The sequence below is a fragment of the Bubalus kerabau genome, chromosome 5 (genome assembly GCF_029407905.1).
Source record: "Bubalus kerabau isolate K-KA32 ecotype Philippines breed swamp buffalo chromosome 5, PCC_UOA_SB_1v2, whole genome shotgun sequence".
NCBI lineage: Eukaryota > Metazoa > Chordata > Mammalia > Artiodactyla > Bovidae > Bubalus > Bubalus kerabau.
The window spans coordinates 73,162,067-73,179,632 of NC_073628.1; the positions used below are offsets into that span (position 1 = coordinate 73,162,067).

General features: G+C 38.5%; 1 protein-coding gene and 1 pseudogene across 1 annotated transcript in view; both read right to left on the reverse strand.

The window, feature by feature from the left end:
• The window catches only part of USH2A (usherin), a 1,013,951-nt gene that overhangs the window by 293,071 nt on the left and 703,314 nt on the right, over positions 1 to 17,566 (reverse strand). The window contains exons 45-46 of the mRNA XM_055581875.1: positions 14,310 to 14,644; positions 12,559 to 12,681 (exon numbers count right to left, since the gene is read on the reverse strand). Coding sequence (XP_055437850.1) covers positions 12,559 to 12,681; positions 14,310 to 14,644 — 458 coding nt within the window. The remainder of the gene's footprint in view (positions 1 to 12,558; positions 12,682 to 14,309; positions 14,645 to 17,566) is intronic.
• Positions 11,085 to 12,509, reverse strand: LOC129653497 (28S ribosomal protein S15, mitochondrial-like; annotated as a pseudogene).

Genomic DNA, 17,566 nt, shown 5'->3' on the forward strand with positions numbered 1-17,566 from the left:
AGATGGGAGAGACTTTTGCTTACGCATCCAAATAATCTTGCCAAATTTCCTTTGTAACCACCAGTATGAATGTGAAGGATGGTGATTCATGGTTAAGAGGGGAGCAAGTCTGTGACAGTCAAATGAAACACAGCTAATGGCTCTCATGGGAACTGAACTAGTGACCTTGCTGTCATTAGCTCTGTCTCTGGGTAAAATAGTTTGAATTGTGCTTTGTTCCCCAAAATGGCTTAAAAGAAACTTAGCTAGAGTCTGGATGCCTAATCTCTCCTACAATATTTAAATTGTTCTTCTACATGTTTATTCTATGATACAGTTAGTAATCTTGATGGCTTTAAAGTGATATCATTTTCATGGTTCTTTTTACAAGTGGAATTTAAAACATCAGGCAGTGCTAAAATGATGAATTGCAAATAAGTTCTGTAGGGCCTTAGTTCTTCCTGTGTTACTTGAAACTATTTCATCATAATTTAGGTATGATGAAATATGTGATTTATGTCTACACAGAAGAAATTTAGGCCACACAGATATATATAATTGGAATGCCTGTTTTCAAAGTACAGTTGCCTCTTAGTATCTGCAGGGAATTGGTTACAGCACCCCCATGGATACCAAAATTTGAGGATTCTCAAATTCAGTTCAGTTCAGTTGCTCAGTTGTGTCCAACTCTTTGTGACCCCACGGGCTGCAGCACGCTAGGCTTCCCTGTCCATCACCAACTCCCAGAGTTTACTCAAACTCATGTGCATTGAGTCAGAGATGCCATTCAGCCATCTCATCCTCTGTTGTCCCCTTCTCCTCCCACCTTCAATCTTGCCCAGCAACAGGGTCTTTTCCAATGAGTCAGTTCTTTGCATCAGGTGGCCAAAGTATTGGAGCATCAACTTCAGCATCAGTCCTTCCAATGAATATTCAGGACTGATTTCCTTTAGGATTGACTGATTGGATCTCCTTGCAGTCCAAGGGACTCTCAAAAGTCTTCTCCAACACCACAGTTCAAAAGCAACAATTCTTCTGCTCTCAGCTTTCTTTATGGTTCAACTCTCACATCCATACATGACTACTGGAAAAACCACAGCTTTGACTAGATGGACCTTTGTTGGCAAAGTAATGTCTCTGCTTTTTAATATGCTGTCTAGGTTTGTCATAGCTTTTCCTCCAAGGAGCAAGTGTCTTTAAATTCCATGGCTGCAGTCACCATCTGCAGGGATTTCAGAGCCCAAGAAAATAGTCTGCCACTGTTTCCATTTTTTCCCCATCTATTTGCCATGAAGTGATGGGACTGGATGCCATGATCTTAGTTTTTTGAATGTTGAGTTTTAAACCAGCTTTTTCATTCTTTCACCTTCATCAAGAGACTCTTTCGTTCCTTTTCACTTTCTGCCATAAGGGTGGTATCATCTGCATATCTGAGGTTATTGATATTTCTCCCAGCAATCTTGATTTCAACTTGTGCTTCATCCAGCCCAGCATTTCGCATAATGTACTCTGCATATAAGTTAAATAAGCAGGGTGACAGTATACAGCCTTAACGTACTCCTTTCTCAATTTGGAACCAGTTCATTGTTTCACGTCCAGTTCTGATTGTTTATATAAGGGACTTGAAGATGCTCAAGTCCCTTATAAAAAATAGCATAATCTTTGCATAGGATATATGCATATTTTTCATTCTTTAAATGCCTAGATTTCTTATAATACATAATATAATGTAAACACTATGTAACATTATTATCACAATGTGAATGTTATATAAATAGCCTTTGCCTAATGTCACAGAGCTAGTTAAGAAGATTAGGTGGGCCTGTACTTTATTCATTTTTAATATTAAATTATTTCCACTATTCAATATTATTTTACTGAATTGAGAAATCAGTAGGCATTTCACTGGATGTCATACATTTGTCTTTTGCGTTTTATTTAATTTTCGTTTTTTCAGTTAAAATTTTAAGTAATAAGATCTTGAACTCTTTAAAATAAACTAAAATATACTGTTTTCATGACATCTGAAACCTAATCTTTGTCAGTAAGTACATATACCTCTGTCTACATGGGTTGGCATATATTTCCCCACTTCATGTCAAAAAAGAAAATATTCATTTGCTTCAAGTATTTTGTTCATTTTCTCTAGTTTATTGATTTTTTTAAGATAGACTTAAGTGTTGATATCAAATGTGATATTCCATTTAGTTAATGATAAAATACTTTTAAAAGAAAAATGCTCCTTCAGTTGACATCATATACTCATGCAAAACTTATGTATATCAATCAATATCTTCTCTAAATACTAATTATGGTTTTGGGGTATGTTTTGAAAAATGTGCCATTGCAAATCCTGTAAGATATAGCTTTTGAAATCTGCAAAGTAAATGAAAACTTGTATTCAGTATATACTGTAGCCAGTAAAACAAGCTGTTTGAAGGTCTACTTAGGAATACTAGGCTGTTGTACTAGTCATCCCCTAAATGATTGATTCAGATCATTCTCCAGCCCCTCCCTTCATCCACACAGAAAATGATGAACTTGTTGTAAAATAGACATGACTCTGGTATCCTTCCTTGTAAAAGATAATACATACTAAAATCTTATTTATGGAACAAGACTCATTTCAAGGTTCAATTGTTATTACTCGAATGAATGAGAAAACTAGTTTAGATGATGATTTTAATCTGTTTATTGAGTAGATAATTTTATAAATAAATTAATGAATACTAAATAGTTACTAAAGCATTCAGTCTCATAACTTTCAAGTCACATATAATTTGACTAGTAACATAAAAGTCTATCTAGCCAATAAAGATTCAATGCAATCCCTATCAAGCTACCAATGGTATTTTTCACTGAGCTAGAACAAATAATTGCACAATTTGTGTGGAGATAAAAAAACCTCAAATAGGCAAAGCAATCTTGAGAAAGAAGAATGGAACTGGAGGAATCAACCTGCCTCACTTCAGGCTCTACTACAAAGCCACAGTCATTAAGACAGTATGGTACTAGCACAAAGACAGAAATAGAGATCAATGGAACAAAATAGAAAGCCCAGAGATAAATCCACGCACATATGGACACCTTATCTTTGACAAAGGAGGCAAGAATATACAATGGAGAAAAGACAATCTCTTTAACAAGTGGTGCTGGGAAAACTGGTCAACCACTTGTAAAAGAATGAAACTAGAACACTTTCTAACACCATACACAAAAATAAACTCAAAATGGATTAAAGATCTAAATGTAAGACCAGAAACTATAAAACTCCTAGAGGAGAACATAGGCAAAACACTCTCCGACATAAATCACAACAGGATCCTCCATGACCCACCTCCCAGAATATTGGAAATAAAAGCAAAAATAAACAAATGGGACCTAATTAAAGTTAAAAGCTTCTGCACAACAAAGGAAACTAGAAGCAAGGTGAAAAGACAGCCTTCAGAATGGGAGAAAATAATAGCAAATGAAGCAACTGACAAACAACTAATCTCAAAAATATACAAGCAACTCCTACAGCTCAACTCCAGAAAAATAAATGACCCAATCAAAAAATGGGCCAAAGAGCTAAACAGACATTTCTCCAAAGAAGACATACATATGGCTAACAAACACATGAAAAGATGCTCAACATCACTCATTATCAGAGAAATGCAAATCAAAACCACAATGAGGTACCACTTCACACCAGTCAGAATGGCTGCGATCCAAAAGTCTACAAGCAATAAATGCTGGAGAGGGTGTGGAGAAAAGGGGACCCTCTTACTGTGTTGGTGGGAATGCAAACTAGTACAGCCACTATGGAGAACAGTGTGGAGATTCCTTACAAAACTAGAAATAGAACTGCCTTATGACCCAGCAATCCCACTGCTGGGCATACACACTGAGGAAACCAGAATTGAGAGAGACATGTGAACCCCAATGTTCATCGCAGCACTGTTTATAATAGCCAGGACATGGAAGCAACCTAGATGTCCATCAGCAGATGAATGGATAAGACAGCTGTGGTACATATACACAATGGAGTATTACTAAGCCATTAAAAAGAATACATTTGAATTAGTTCTAATGAGGTGGATGAAACTGGAGCCAGAGTGAAGTAAGCCAGAAAGAAAAACACCAATACAGTATACTAACGCATATATATAGAATTTAGAAAGATGGTAATGATAATCCTGTATGCAAGATAGCAAAAGAGACACAGATGTATAGAACAGTCTTTTGGACTCTGTGGAAGAGGGTGAGGGTGGGATGATTTGGGAGAATGGCATTGAAACATGTATAATACCATATATGAAATGACTCGCCAGTCCAGGTTCAATGCAGGATACATGATGCTTGGGGCTGGTGCACTGTGATGACCCAGAGGGATGGTACGGGGAGGGAGGTGGGAGGGGGCTCTGGATGGGGAACACGTGTACACCCGTGGTGGATTCATGTTAATGTATGGCAAAACCAATAAAATACTGTAAAGTAATTAGCCTCCAATTAATATAAATAAATTTAAATTTTAAAAAAATAAATAAAAATAAAAATCAGATCAGATCAGATCAGTTGTTCAGTTGTGTCTGACTCTTTGTGACCCCATGAATCGCAGCACGCCAGGCCTCCCTGTCCATCACCAACTCCCGGAGTTCACTCAGACTCACGTCCATCGAGTCAGTGATGCCATCCAGCCATCTCATCCTCTGTCGTCTCCTTCTCCTCCTGCCCCCAATCCCTCCCAGCATCAGAGGCTTTTCCAATGAGTCAACTCTTCGCATGAGGTGGCCAAAGTACTGGAGTTTCAGCTTTAGCATCATTCCTTCCAAAGAAATCCCAGGGCTGATCTCCTTCAGAATGGACTGGTTGGATCTCCTTGCAGTCCAAGGGACTCTCAAGAGTCTTCTCCAACACCACAGTTCAAAAGCACCAATTCTTCGGCGCTCAGCCTTCTTCACAGTCCAACTCTCCTATCCATACATGACCACAGGAAAAACCATAGCCTTGACTAGACAAACCTTTGTTGGCAAAGTAATACCCCCCCCCCAAAAAAAAGAAATTACAGTGCAAAACATAAATAAATAAAAATTACAGTCATACATTAAAAAAAAAAGAAATGATCCTTACTGAAATTTAGAAAGATGTTTTTTCCCTTGCAAATTATATTGCTTTCTTGTGTTTGATATACCATTATTTTATTCATTAATTAATTTGTTCATTCATTCAAAAAATATTTATTAGCACTAACATGCCTTGGCTGGAAAGCTATGACAAACCTAGACAGTGTGTTGAAAAGCAGAGACATTATTCTGCCAACATATGCTCAAGACTATAGTCTTCCTGGTGGTCACAGACAGTTGTGAAAGCTGGACTGTAAAGAAGGCAGAGCACCAAAGAATTGATGCCGTCGAACTGTGGTGATGGAGAAGACTCCTGAGAGTCCCTTGGATAACAAGGAATCAAACCAGTTAATCTTAAGGGAGATCAACCCTGATAACTTGTTGGAAGGACTGATGCTGAAGCTGAAGTCCCAGTATTTTGGTCATCTGATGTGAACAGCCAACTTATTGGAAAAGTCCCTGATGCTGGGAAAGATTGAGGGCAGAAGGAGAAGAGGGTATCAGATGATGAGATGGCTGGATGGCATCACTGATGCAATGGAAATGAATTCTGGCAAACTTCGGGAGATGGTGAGGGACAGGGAGGTATGGCATGCTGCAATCCATGGGGTTGCAAAGAGTTGGGCATGACTGGGCCACTGAGCAACAACAGCAACATGCCAGATACTAAACACAGCGAACGTAATGTCTGTCCTACTGGAGTCTGTGTGTGTTTGTGTGTACATATGTACAGACACATGTTTTTAAATGGGGACCTCTAAAATACATATTCATTTATTCCTTTTTCTTTCCACATACATCAGATAGAGCATCTAATTTAACCTAATCTAGACAGGAAGTCTTCACAGAGGAGATAACTTGGGCTATGGATCGCAAATAGTAATTTGGTCAGTAAGAAGCATCATTTAGGGCAAAATATGTGGACAGCTTAGATCTTGAAAGGGTCTGACGTTTTGGGAGCCAATAAAATTCTTCAGTGCCTCAGGTGATTTTCATCAGAATTAAAAACATGTCAACTTTATTGATGTCCTAACAGAATTCACATGTCAACATTGTCACCAATATAAATCATGTTTCCAAAAAATGCAGGCTATTCAGTTGCTCCTCCTACTAACTCTTCATTTCTGCCACAACCCAACACATGCTTTAGAACAACATTACATACTAGAGGATTTGCAAAACCTCTCATAGATACTATTCCTTACATCCTCAGATCCTTTGTGGGAGTAAATAAATACACAAACAAATAAAAATTCAACATTATTTCCACTGCTTAAACCTGCAGTTGTATAGATTTTTCATTGATGGTGCATACCTTTTCCTCATGTATTTGTTGCTGAAAGATTTTTTCCCTAAAAATGCTGAAGGTCTTTTGCTTTTGAAAATTGAAATGTAATACTGATCACACTTGAAAGTTGTGATACATTTTAGATTGTGAGTGAAAGTTGCAGCCGTCCTATTCCTGTAGCTATCTATATTTCTGCTACCAGACTATTATACCCAAGATAACCTTACTGTGATTTTTGTCTCTCTTCTACTGTATCATCAACATAAAAAAGAAATGCAAGCAAAGTAACTCGATTTTTTTTTTTTTAAAGAAAACATTAGATAATAAAGCCTCCAATGAAAAAAAGCATTCCTTTCAGATTTAGGGGTTCCTTTTCCATGAGTTAAGTTTTCAATATGATGATACTTAGAAAAGGACAGAATGAGGCAAACAGAACAATGAAGAAAAAAAGGAAAAAAGCACTGTGACTCTACTAAATTATATGTGAAATTGATATATATTTACTCATTTTGAAATATGTACATTGCTAACAGATGGTACACCAATGTAACAGAGTTGGCCTTCATTGATAAAGTGAAAAGTGAAGTTAAAGTTGTGTCTGACTCTTCGTGACCCCATGGGGTATAGCCCACCAGACTCCTCTGTCCATGGGATTACCTAGGTAAGGCTACTGGAGTGGGTTTCCATTTCCTTCTCCAGGGGATTGTCCCAGCCCAAGGACTGAAGATAGGTCTGCTGTATTGCAGGCAGATTCTTTACCATCTGAGCCACCAAAGAAGCCCATTTCATCTATAAACCCAACTTGTACTCACATTGTGATATTGAGGAAGAAAATAACAGGATCTACCTCACATTGGTGGTCCTTCCATTCACCCTCCACATTCATGAAGCTAACTCCTTTACTTAATACTTACAACTTGAATATGTTTATGTTATAGGACCACGTGTCATGGAACTGACCCAGTATTTCCACCTTAGAAAAGCAGAAAATGTTATTTATGCATATTTAATCTTATTACAAATTAATTCTAAACAGGAAAAGGAGTTTGTCAAGGCTGTATATTGTCACCCTGCTTATTTAACTTATATGCAGAGTACATCAAGAGAAATGCTGGGCTGGATGAAGCACAAGCTGGAATCAAGATTGCCGGGAGAAATATCAATAACCTCAGATATGCAGATGACACCACCCTTATGGCAGAAAGCAAAGAAGAACTAAAGAGCCTCTTGATGAAAGTGAAAGAGGAGAGTGAAAAAGTTGGCTTAAAGCTCAACATTCAGAAAATGAAGATCATGGCATCTGGTCCCATCATTTCATGGCAAATAGATGGGGAAACAGTGTCAGACTTACAAGATGCTTGCTCCTTGGAAGGAAAGTTATGAACAACCTAGACAGCATATTAAAAAGCAGAGACATCACTTTGTCAACAAAGGTCCATCTAGTCAAGGCTATGGCTTTTCCAGTGGTCATGTATGGATATGAGAGTTGGACTATAAAGAAAGCTGAGCACAGAAGAATTGATGCTTTTGGACTGTGGTATTGGAGAAGACTCTTGAGAGTCTCTTGGACTGCAAGTAGATCCAACCAGTCCTTTCTAAAGGAAATCAGTCCTGGGTGTTCATTGGAAGGACTGATGTTGAAGCTGAAACTCCAATACTTTGGCCACCTGATGCGAAGAGCTGACTCATTTGAAAAGACCTTGATGTTGGGAAAGATTGAAGGCAGGAGGAGAAGGGGACAACAGAGGATGAGATGGTTGGATGGCATCACCGACTCAATGGACATGAGTTTGGGTGGACTCCAGGAGTTGGTGATGGACTGAGAAGCCTGGTGTGCTGCGGTTCATGGGGTCACAAAGAGCTGGACATGGCTGAGTGACTGAACTGAACTGACTGAATCTCATTACAAAGAAGGGGAATGAATGTCATATTCTTTTGACTATCATTCTCTAGAAACTATGTCCTATTTAATGGTTTGAAAAATTTCATTTTGCAAGGCCAAAAATTAGAATCTATGTCATTAATATTTAAACTTAAATTTTCCACTATATTTAGCTTAAGCATTTAAACTTGAAAACAGTCAAGTTCAGTCATTCTTTGTAAATAGAATTTTATAGAAAATAATTTTGAATGCTCATATGAAGGTCTCTTTCCAGACTGCCATTGATAAAGAAATACTTGTAGGAATTTATAGATAACTGAACGTAATAGGAGTTAGAACATACCTCTGTTCATAAACTCAATGGTGGCTAAATTGTTATATGGTGGCTAAATTATTATAATCTACAAGTCAACATTTTCCTTAAAATAGAAGCTATTATTTCTTATAGCTTGTTCTTCCCTTGTCAGATCCAGAACAAAGAGGAGGGCATGCCATCACTAAGTTTGCAGAGGTTTTATCAGATCACTCAGGAGACAAGGCACAGTGAGGCTCTGAAAATCCTAAAGGTGGCCTGATGTTTAAAATTAAGGCGGTGGCTGCCCTTGTGTGCTAAACCCAACTTGACTCACTGAAGAAGCATTCGATGACAACAGTACATTTTCCAGATTTTCCAAGTGATGAAAATGTCCGGAAACCCGAAGTTATGGTGCCCCTAACAACCATAACTTGGCCACTTTGTAAATTAAGGAAAAAAAGTTAGAAAGTGACAAGTAGTATAAACCTATGGTTCCTCCACATTTGTGTCTGTATAGAGCAAAATTCAGCAATTAGGCAACTAGTTGCATAACTCAGGACAAATTACCCCTTACCTACTATATTCATAAGAAACTAAATTATCTGAATAATTAGTGCAATATTTTACTCTGCACATGGAGACACAAAGGAAAAATATTTGATGTTTAGTATTATGAGGCTAGTCAAAATATCACCTCAGCACATTTTGTTCTAGGGGGTCTTCCCAGTGGCTCAGACGATAAAGAATCTGCCTGCAATTCAGGAGACCCAGGTACACTTCGTTTCTAGAAGCAGCAGTCATCAATATGTTTATGTCAACTTATGTTTCAGTATAATTTGTGGGGATTTAACTTAATTTCTTTCCTAAAGTCTTTGATTTGGATGTCTCATCAAAAATCCTTACAAGCATCACTAAAAATTCAATAATGAAATTTTGGCTTTGGTCCTAATTCTTCAATAAGTTTTCATTGCTTCTATGAAGAAACAAAATTAACTTTCTGAGACTTATTGTGTTTTTCTGCCAAATGTCTCATGGCTAAAAATCCATTCAGTAATGTTAAATAGTCAAGTCCTCTTTATTTTGGAAATTGCTGTATTTCAGACACTTAAGAGTTCACAGATCATGGAAAACTACTTTCCATATGATTTCCCTAGGGAGTGATGGCGAAACTACTTAACTGTGATGATATTATAGCAATTAGTATATGTGTGTGAGCGGTTTTTTCCACTAGACTGTGAGCTCTTTGAGGGAAAAGGCTATGCTACTCATCTTCTGTTTCTTATCACAGTGTCCCTCAGCATATGGTAAAAGTAAATGAAATTACTGAATAAAATGAATTTCCTCAACTGAAGTCATCATTTTATAGCAATTCTGGATTAAGTAAATAGTGAATTGAATATAGTGGAGAATAGTGACCATGATAATTTAGGTTGAACAAAAAGCATATGCTCATAACATATCATTTTTGATCATTTTTGCCTTGAAAAATGGCAATTTTATCTGGTTCATTTTGTTCACTTTATTCTTTCAATAGATTTATGTATTCCTCCCTTCAAGTATCTCACAATATCTGTTTTCCCACCATGACACTTTCAGATGAATAGGAGAATTTTCCTTAGTTTTACCCATTCCCCAAAGATAAGAACACCATAGTTAATCTTCCTAAGGCACAGGGAAATGACTAATCAATGCTTTGAAAGTGAAAATGAAAATCAGTCACTCAGTTGTGTCCAACTCTTTGTGATCCCATGGACTGTAGTCGGCCAGGCTCCTCTGTAAACAGAATTATCCAGGCTAAGCACTGGAGTGGGTTGCCATTTCCTTCTCCAGGGGATCTTCCCGACTAGGAATTGAACCCAGGTCTCCTGCATTGCGGGCAGATTATTTACCATTTGAGCCACCAGGAATCCCAAGGCACAGGGAAGTGACTAATTAATCCTTTACATATTACTAAACAGATTCTTTCACTTAGCATTGACTGGAACCCCCACTATGTGCCAGGCACTGTGGTGAGGATTGCAATACAGAGGTCTTGAAGGCAAGGCCTTGCTCAGGATGGACCTGACAATATAATGGGGTGTCCACATAAGCAGTGAAATCAGTGCAAAGACAATAGGGGTATATAAGGGGTGTGCTATAGAAATACATTAAAGAAGCAGCTGATTCAGACCAGGAAGAGGTGACCTAGAAGACTTCTAGGTCAAGACTTGAAAGATGATAGACAGAGGGGAAATGGCAGCCGTGAGGAGAAGTCTAGGGGTGGGTGCCGCTTGTTAGAGGTGCCCAACACATTACGAACTGGCTGAAGCATAGAAGCCAGGGAAGGGAGGGATGAAATGGTTGCGGGGCGGGGAGACCAGATTGTAAACAGACTTCAGAGCAGAGCTAGTCACTGGTGAGTCTGGAAAAATAACCTGATAGAAAAGTCATTGAAAAATAAGTCTGAAAAGTTTTCATAAAATAATACTTGTGATTCTTTGAAATTTCATTACATTTCCTTTTTTTTTTTTTTTTTTTTTTTTACTTTAACAACATTTATTGGGTTTCTTTGATTGCCTCGGGTCTGACTTCAGAAGGGCTCTGTGGATTCCTCTGGCCTTGTTTCCAGGCTGCTGCAGTGGCAGCTTTTAAGGCCCTGTTTTGCTTCTTCAGCTTTGGAACCTCTTGGAAAATCCAAATGCACAGAGCCTTATTGGTCATCTAGTGGTGGTGGACTTTTCAGTGGTATGGAGGGGGAAAGATGTACTCAATCCCCAACTCCTTGCATGTCTTCTCAAAGACAGGATAGTTGGTCTCACAGAGGTTTCTGAGCATCTTTTGCCTCTTGTCAATGCTCATCAGCAGATACTGCTTGTGGGCTTTGTCCTTTCAATATTTCTGCCTGTGTTCTTCATAACTGCAGATCTTGACAGTCAAGGCAACAATTCAAGCCTCCAAGGAGCTGGTGTCCTTCACGTTTTCCATGACCTTGCTCATCAACGGCTCTTTCTTGATTTTTAGCATCTCCTTCTTGTTGGCCATTTCCAAAGATAGGAGTCTTTTCACAACATTGTCAACCTTCGCAATTCCAGGGACATTCTGGTAGTCCTTCAGCAGCATGGAAAGGGGTGCATCATCTTCTTGGCTTTGCTGGACTGGTTTCTGGGTGGCATATCTATGGGTGGTCTGGAGGATGAGACCTCCAGGACTTGAGGTCCCGCTGGATGGAGAGAAGCTTGGCCCACCCTCCGCCTGGCAGCCTGAGGACTTGGGGCTGTGTCACTGCCTGGGTTCGAATCAAACTCAGCACCCTCCATGCCGCCCTCAGCGTGGTGACTTCTGACCCTCTAAAATTTCATTACATTTCTTGATTCATGAAGATTTAGACTTCACTTAACCCCATCCAATCTCATTTTATGGACAGCAAGACTGAAGCCCAGAGAAGTTTACTGACTCCCCCAAGGTTAGCAAAGCTAATTCTCCAGCAGAGGATGAATACAAACATGGCCCTCCTTTCTCTCCCATGGGGTGCTCTTTACTGATATTACCTATTTGCTCATTTTTTGGTTTCTTCAAAAAATGGTTTCTTTCTAGATTGAATTCTTTCAAGTCCCAAGCCTGTGAATTAAATAATTTTTGTGAATTGAATCAATGAGTTACAACAAATTACTTCCTAGATAAGCAAGCATTTTACAAGTGCCCCAAACTTTCCCCAGTTCTGTACATGTTCAATATTTCCAGATTTTTCTCTTACAGTGTTGATTAGAGCTGTGACAAAGGCAAGAGGGTAAGATTCAAACATCTACAAACTCAATTTCAAAAAGCTTATTTTAAGAGTGCAGTTAAGGTGGCAAATATTAAACACGCTGACTGTTGTAGTTCGATGATTAATGCCACCGATAATAACCAACATGTTTTATTGCATAACTGATAACGTGCTCACACAATGAAGACACTCACATTCTCTAAACTATTCAACATGCCCCAAACTAAATGCCAGCATTTGTTTTTATAGTTTTTGTAATCTCACCTGCTAAGACCCTTATCTTCATAAAACCGCTGAGTTCCTGAATAAATATTGTGCCACATATTTAAATCTTCTGGGGGATTTGATGCAAGTGGTTGCTGGATTTTACATCTCAGAAGCTCATATCTGAAGCAAAAGACAAGCAGAAACATCAGGATTATCTCACCTAATATTATTACCAAAATTCAGGTTGTCTCATGGTACGAGTGTGTGGTATGTATGTGTAAACATAAAGAAAACATCTTAATATTCTTTTTTTCTGATAATCTTTTTTTTCTGGCATAAGTATCATCTCTGTAGCTAAGTGGAACAATTAGCTCCATTTACATTTTACTATTATCAGTAAAATGATGACATTTAGATTTCTTCTATGTCAGATTTACCAAAACTTTATTGTCAGTTTCAAAGTAGAAACACAAAAACTTATAAAGTTAGTGACTTCCTAAGACTTCTACCACCAATATTTTATAAACAATAAGAATATTATTGACTTCATGCTGCTGCTGCTGCTAAGTTGCTTCAATCGTGTCCGACTCTGTGCGACCCCATAGACAAGGCTCCCCCGTCCCTGGGATTCTCCAGGCAAGAACACTGGAGTGGGTTGCCATTTCCTTCTCCAATGCATGAAAGTGGAAAGTGAAAGTGAAGTCGCTGAGTCTTGTCCGACTCTTAGCGACCCCATGGACTGAAGCCTACCAGGCTCCTCCGTCCATGGGATTTTCCAGGCAAGAGTGCTGGAGTGGGGTGCCATTGCCTTCTTCAATTGACTTCATAGTCTTGGCTAAATGTCAAGTTGTTATAGAGCCATTTTAGAATCACAGTTCTTTTCTTTCATCTATATTCCTGACCATATGCTTTACAAGTTTCCAGACAGTAATAACATACCAAAGAATTATTGGCTAATGCTTTGGAATTTTGAGGTATATTTGTGCAAATGTGTCATTTAGAACATGCATCAAACTTGCTTATCATATAGTAAGAATATACTTTGAAAATGAAGAGACGGATTGTGTAGAGAATCATTAGAGAATACTGATTGTTGTTTCAAGGTTTTTTGTTGTTGTTGTTTAGTCACTAAGTCATGTCTTCACTCTTTTGTGATCCCATGGACTGTAGCCCGCCAGCATCCTCTGTACATGGGACTCTCCAGGCGAGAATATTGGAGTGGGTTGTCATTTCCTTCTCTAGGGCAGGTTCCTGACCCAGGGGTTGAACCCCCGTCGTTCTGCACTGGCAGGCAGATTCTTTACCATTGAACCACCTGGGAAGCCCCTTCAGCCATTTTCAGTCCCTACAATACCATGATATTTTTACCATGATAAACTTTTCATGGTTCCATGCATCAAGATACACAAGATGAAACTGTATGAAAGTTATATGAGTAAGGCCGACAGAGTGTGTGGGGGAGGAAAGGACTGGGAACCTGAGGTTAGCAGATGCAAACTATTACACATAAATTGGATAAACAACAAGGGCCTACTGCATAGCACAGGGAACTATATTCAATATCCTGTGATAAACCACAATGAAAAATCATATAAAAAAGAATGTATACATATGTGTAACTTAATCACTTTGTGGTCAGCAGAAATTAACAAAACATTGTAAATCTATTCTAGTTCAATAAAAAAAGTCACAAATATGAATATCCAATAAGAAATTAGTTCTATATTCATATGTGAGGAAGAGCCTCCTCCCTTCCTTCCCAAAGAGAGATCACAACAAAATCCAAAAGCATCATCGTTGTCTCTTACCTCAAATCAGGTCCGTTTGGCCTGGATGGTGGCTGCCAGGAAATCCCAACATATGATTCACTTAGTGGAACCACGGACAATGGGCCAAGATCCTGCGGCAGGGCGGGAGGGGTGGTCACGTGGGTAGAGAAGCTCTCTGTGCACCCCCCTAGATACCCGTTACCCCCTGAGCAAGCCACAATGGTGACGGAGTAATTAGTGAAAGGAATCAGATGAGTAACGACATGACTTAACACAGAAGAAGTAACATTGGTGATTGCGATGTGAGGGTCAGGCATGCGGATCTCGTAGTTAAGGATGTCTCCATTCAGGATGAGTGGGGGCTTCCAAGTGACCTGAAATAAAAGAAAAATTAGAACCAATGTGACAACATAGGAACAGAGCAACTGCGGAGGTTCACAGGGCCCGGCGTTTTCAGCTAAGTCACTGTAGAAATACCCACTTTTGACTTAGCCCTTTACACTAGACAGTAATGAAGAGTTTTCAGATCAATTAGCAGTACACCAGGAACTAAATGAGATGCTGTTTCCTGGGTTGGGCTGTTAGTCTGGAGACTTTCTAAGACTGTCAGACTAATACACACCTCAGTGATTCATCTCCACCGTGGGTGTCCGGAAAGAGGCAGAGCACACACATGGAGAGAATTCACACATCCACATGCATCAGTGCGGCGGCAGCAGGATTTGAGAGTGTCCTTCTTTATAACTCAATTAGACGAAATATCAGAATTCCTTGTTTTGCATTATAAGTGTGTATTCTAAATCTGTCACTATTCTTTTTTTGGATGGTGGTGATGCGAGTGCAGAAATTATCCTTTGCCTTTTCTGAGAACGTGAAATTGAGCTTCTGAATCTCTCTAGCGCATAATGTAGCAAGTAAAGCAATAACAACATATCCTTTTCGCAAAGAGGAGACGTGTGGAGAGCTTTAAAAAAGCAAGCAAAAAACGATCCTGTTTAAGTCATAGACATGAACGTCAGAAGAAAGAAACAACAATGTTTTCTAATAATGTTTAATGTTCTTTTTCTTCTCTGACTAAATATTGTAAGGGGATTGTGCTAACCCACTCATGCTCTTATAGGGGGAAAAGACCCTAGAAAAATACACATAGGTCATTAAAAATCCATTATTTATATGCCATCCTGCTTCATCTCTTTTTTTCTTGCCTTGCAGTGTTCTTTAAATTTTAGAGTGTATATTTCATCTCCCAAATAGGCTGTAAGCTTCATGAGAACAGAGCCTAAATTGTACAGTTATTTAATGCCAAATACTCAGAGATGGAGTTTAACAAGTAATTGCAGTCATGGCTGATGGCATTATATTTTCCTTAGCATACAGCTATTTTGATAATTTAAACAAGTTTTCCACAAAGTGAGATATTGATACCCTCACTTATAGTTCTATACAAATTCAAAGTCTGAAATGTGTAATCGAGCAATTAGAACAGAGAAGGATGAACTAAAATTTTCTGTCTTAAAGGAAAAAAGTTTCCTCCAGGAGCAATCTAACCTGAGATTTTCGTAGGGTACTCTTACTAATTGTTGGAGACAAAATAGATTGAGAGCAGGAGAAGAAGGGGGCAACAGAGAATGAGATGGTTGGACGGAATCACCATATCAATGGGCATGATTGAGTCTTGGGTAAGCTCTGGGAGGTAGTGAAGGACAGGGAAGCCTGGTGGGCTACAGTCCACGGGTCACCAACAGTTGGACGTGACTGAGTGACTAAACAACATGTCATTTGGGCAGCTGCTTGATGATTACAGTCCTAATTTATAATTAACAAGGACTTGGCATCTACTGAAATTTTACTACATGGCTTGAAGTCATTGCTGACTTTAAAAACTTCTAGGAGAAGAGAGTTCCAAAATGTGCTGGTGAAGACAAGTTTTAGATGTGTTCCTTACAAGCATAGAGGATTTGCCTGTATGGAGGCGAGATCAAAGAGGCCTAAATTAAGCAAAGTTTATAAAGCAGACATAGGGTTCTATTTATTTTGGTGGTACAGTGTTCTTTGTGGGCTTGAGAAATGAGTCAAGGTCAAACTTACAGGGCTTCCTGGTACTTGCAAATACAAAATGGAAGGGTTATCACAGCTCAGTTCTACCTGACTCACATGTGGAATGCCACTTGCCTCTGGAACTAGAATATTCTGAGAGCTCAGGTCAAGGCGTGGCAGTCCTTGAAAGAATTCAACCTTCAGAAGTAGTCTGTGTTCGCAGTTGAGCTGAGAGTGAATTGATTTGGAACTCGGTTATTGAGGCTAAGAAAACATTCAAAAAATAAAAATCTGAATAAGATATCAACCTGCAGAGATTAAGAGATATGATGTAATGACTCCAAAGACAGTCATTTGAAGAGCTAAAAAATCCCTATGTTCTCTACTATAAATGTTTGCATCCAGAAATTAGCTATTTTTCTCACTTAAAAAGTTAAAGGCTTAGGAAGATATATCTTTTTGACAGTATTGAGTTAGAAGACATGAGTCTACTTCCACAGAAAATTTTTAGAAGGAATTTAGAGCAAGGTGGAGAAGGCCATTGTCATTATAGTGAGTAGGCTAACAGAAATGGTATCTAATTTGATCATCCTCTTGAAAACATCCTGGAGCTATTACTAAAAATAAATGTGACCAAGCTTTTTAAGGAGCCAGTTAGTGAAATATTGGATTCTATTCTTTCCAGTGCTTAAGACTACATTTATTACAGTGTGGCCAAAATATGTGAGATTAAAACTTTCAGTTTAATTTCCCCTGGCCTTTTATTTATCTATTGCTCATATGAAGGATTATAAAATATTCCTGCAGCCCTAAAAAGTCAGACTAAGAACCATGTTCCTGGCTTAATAAGCAAAAGATGTTCTCTAAAACAAGACTTTTACACTGAAATTTTTAAAATAAAGTGTCATTTATGGCTTAGAATAAAATGTTTATTTCAGAGATGCTTTGTTGACCACAATAGTTTCTTTCATTTGTGTGGTTCTTAATTGCTTGGATTTCCATTTCTCTGTTTATTTACTATATATTTGAATAAGATAGGACAGGTGGGTAGGTGTTTAAGGAACTATTGACTTTCACCACTCAATCAGATCTCTGAAGTGTGGCCCTAAACAATTAAGGCGCTTGCATGATCCTGGTTGTAAACAAAAATTTATGAAGGTGGTTTAGTTGATTGGCTTCAGACTTGAAGAAAGTAACACACAAACATTGTAATTTACTTCTAATTTCTTTAACTTCATCTAATCACATTTTAAAACTAC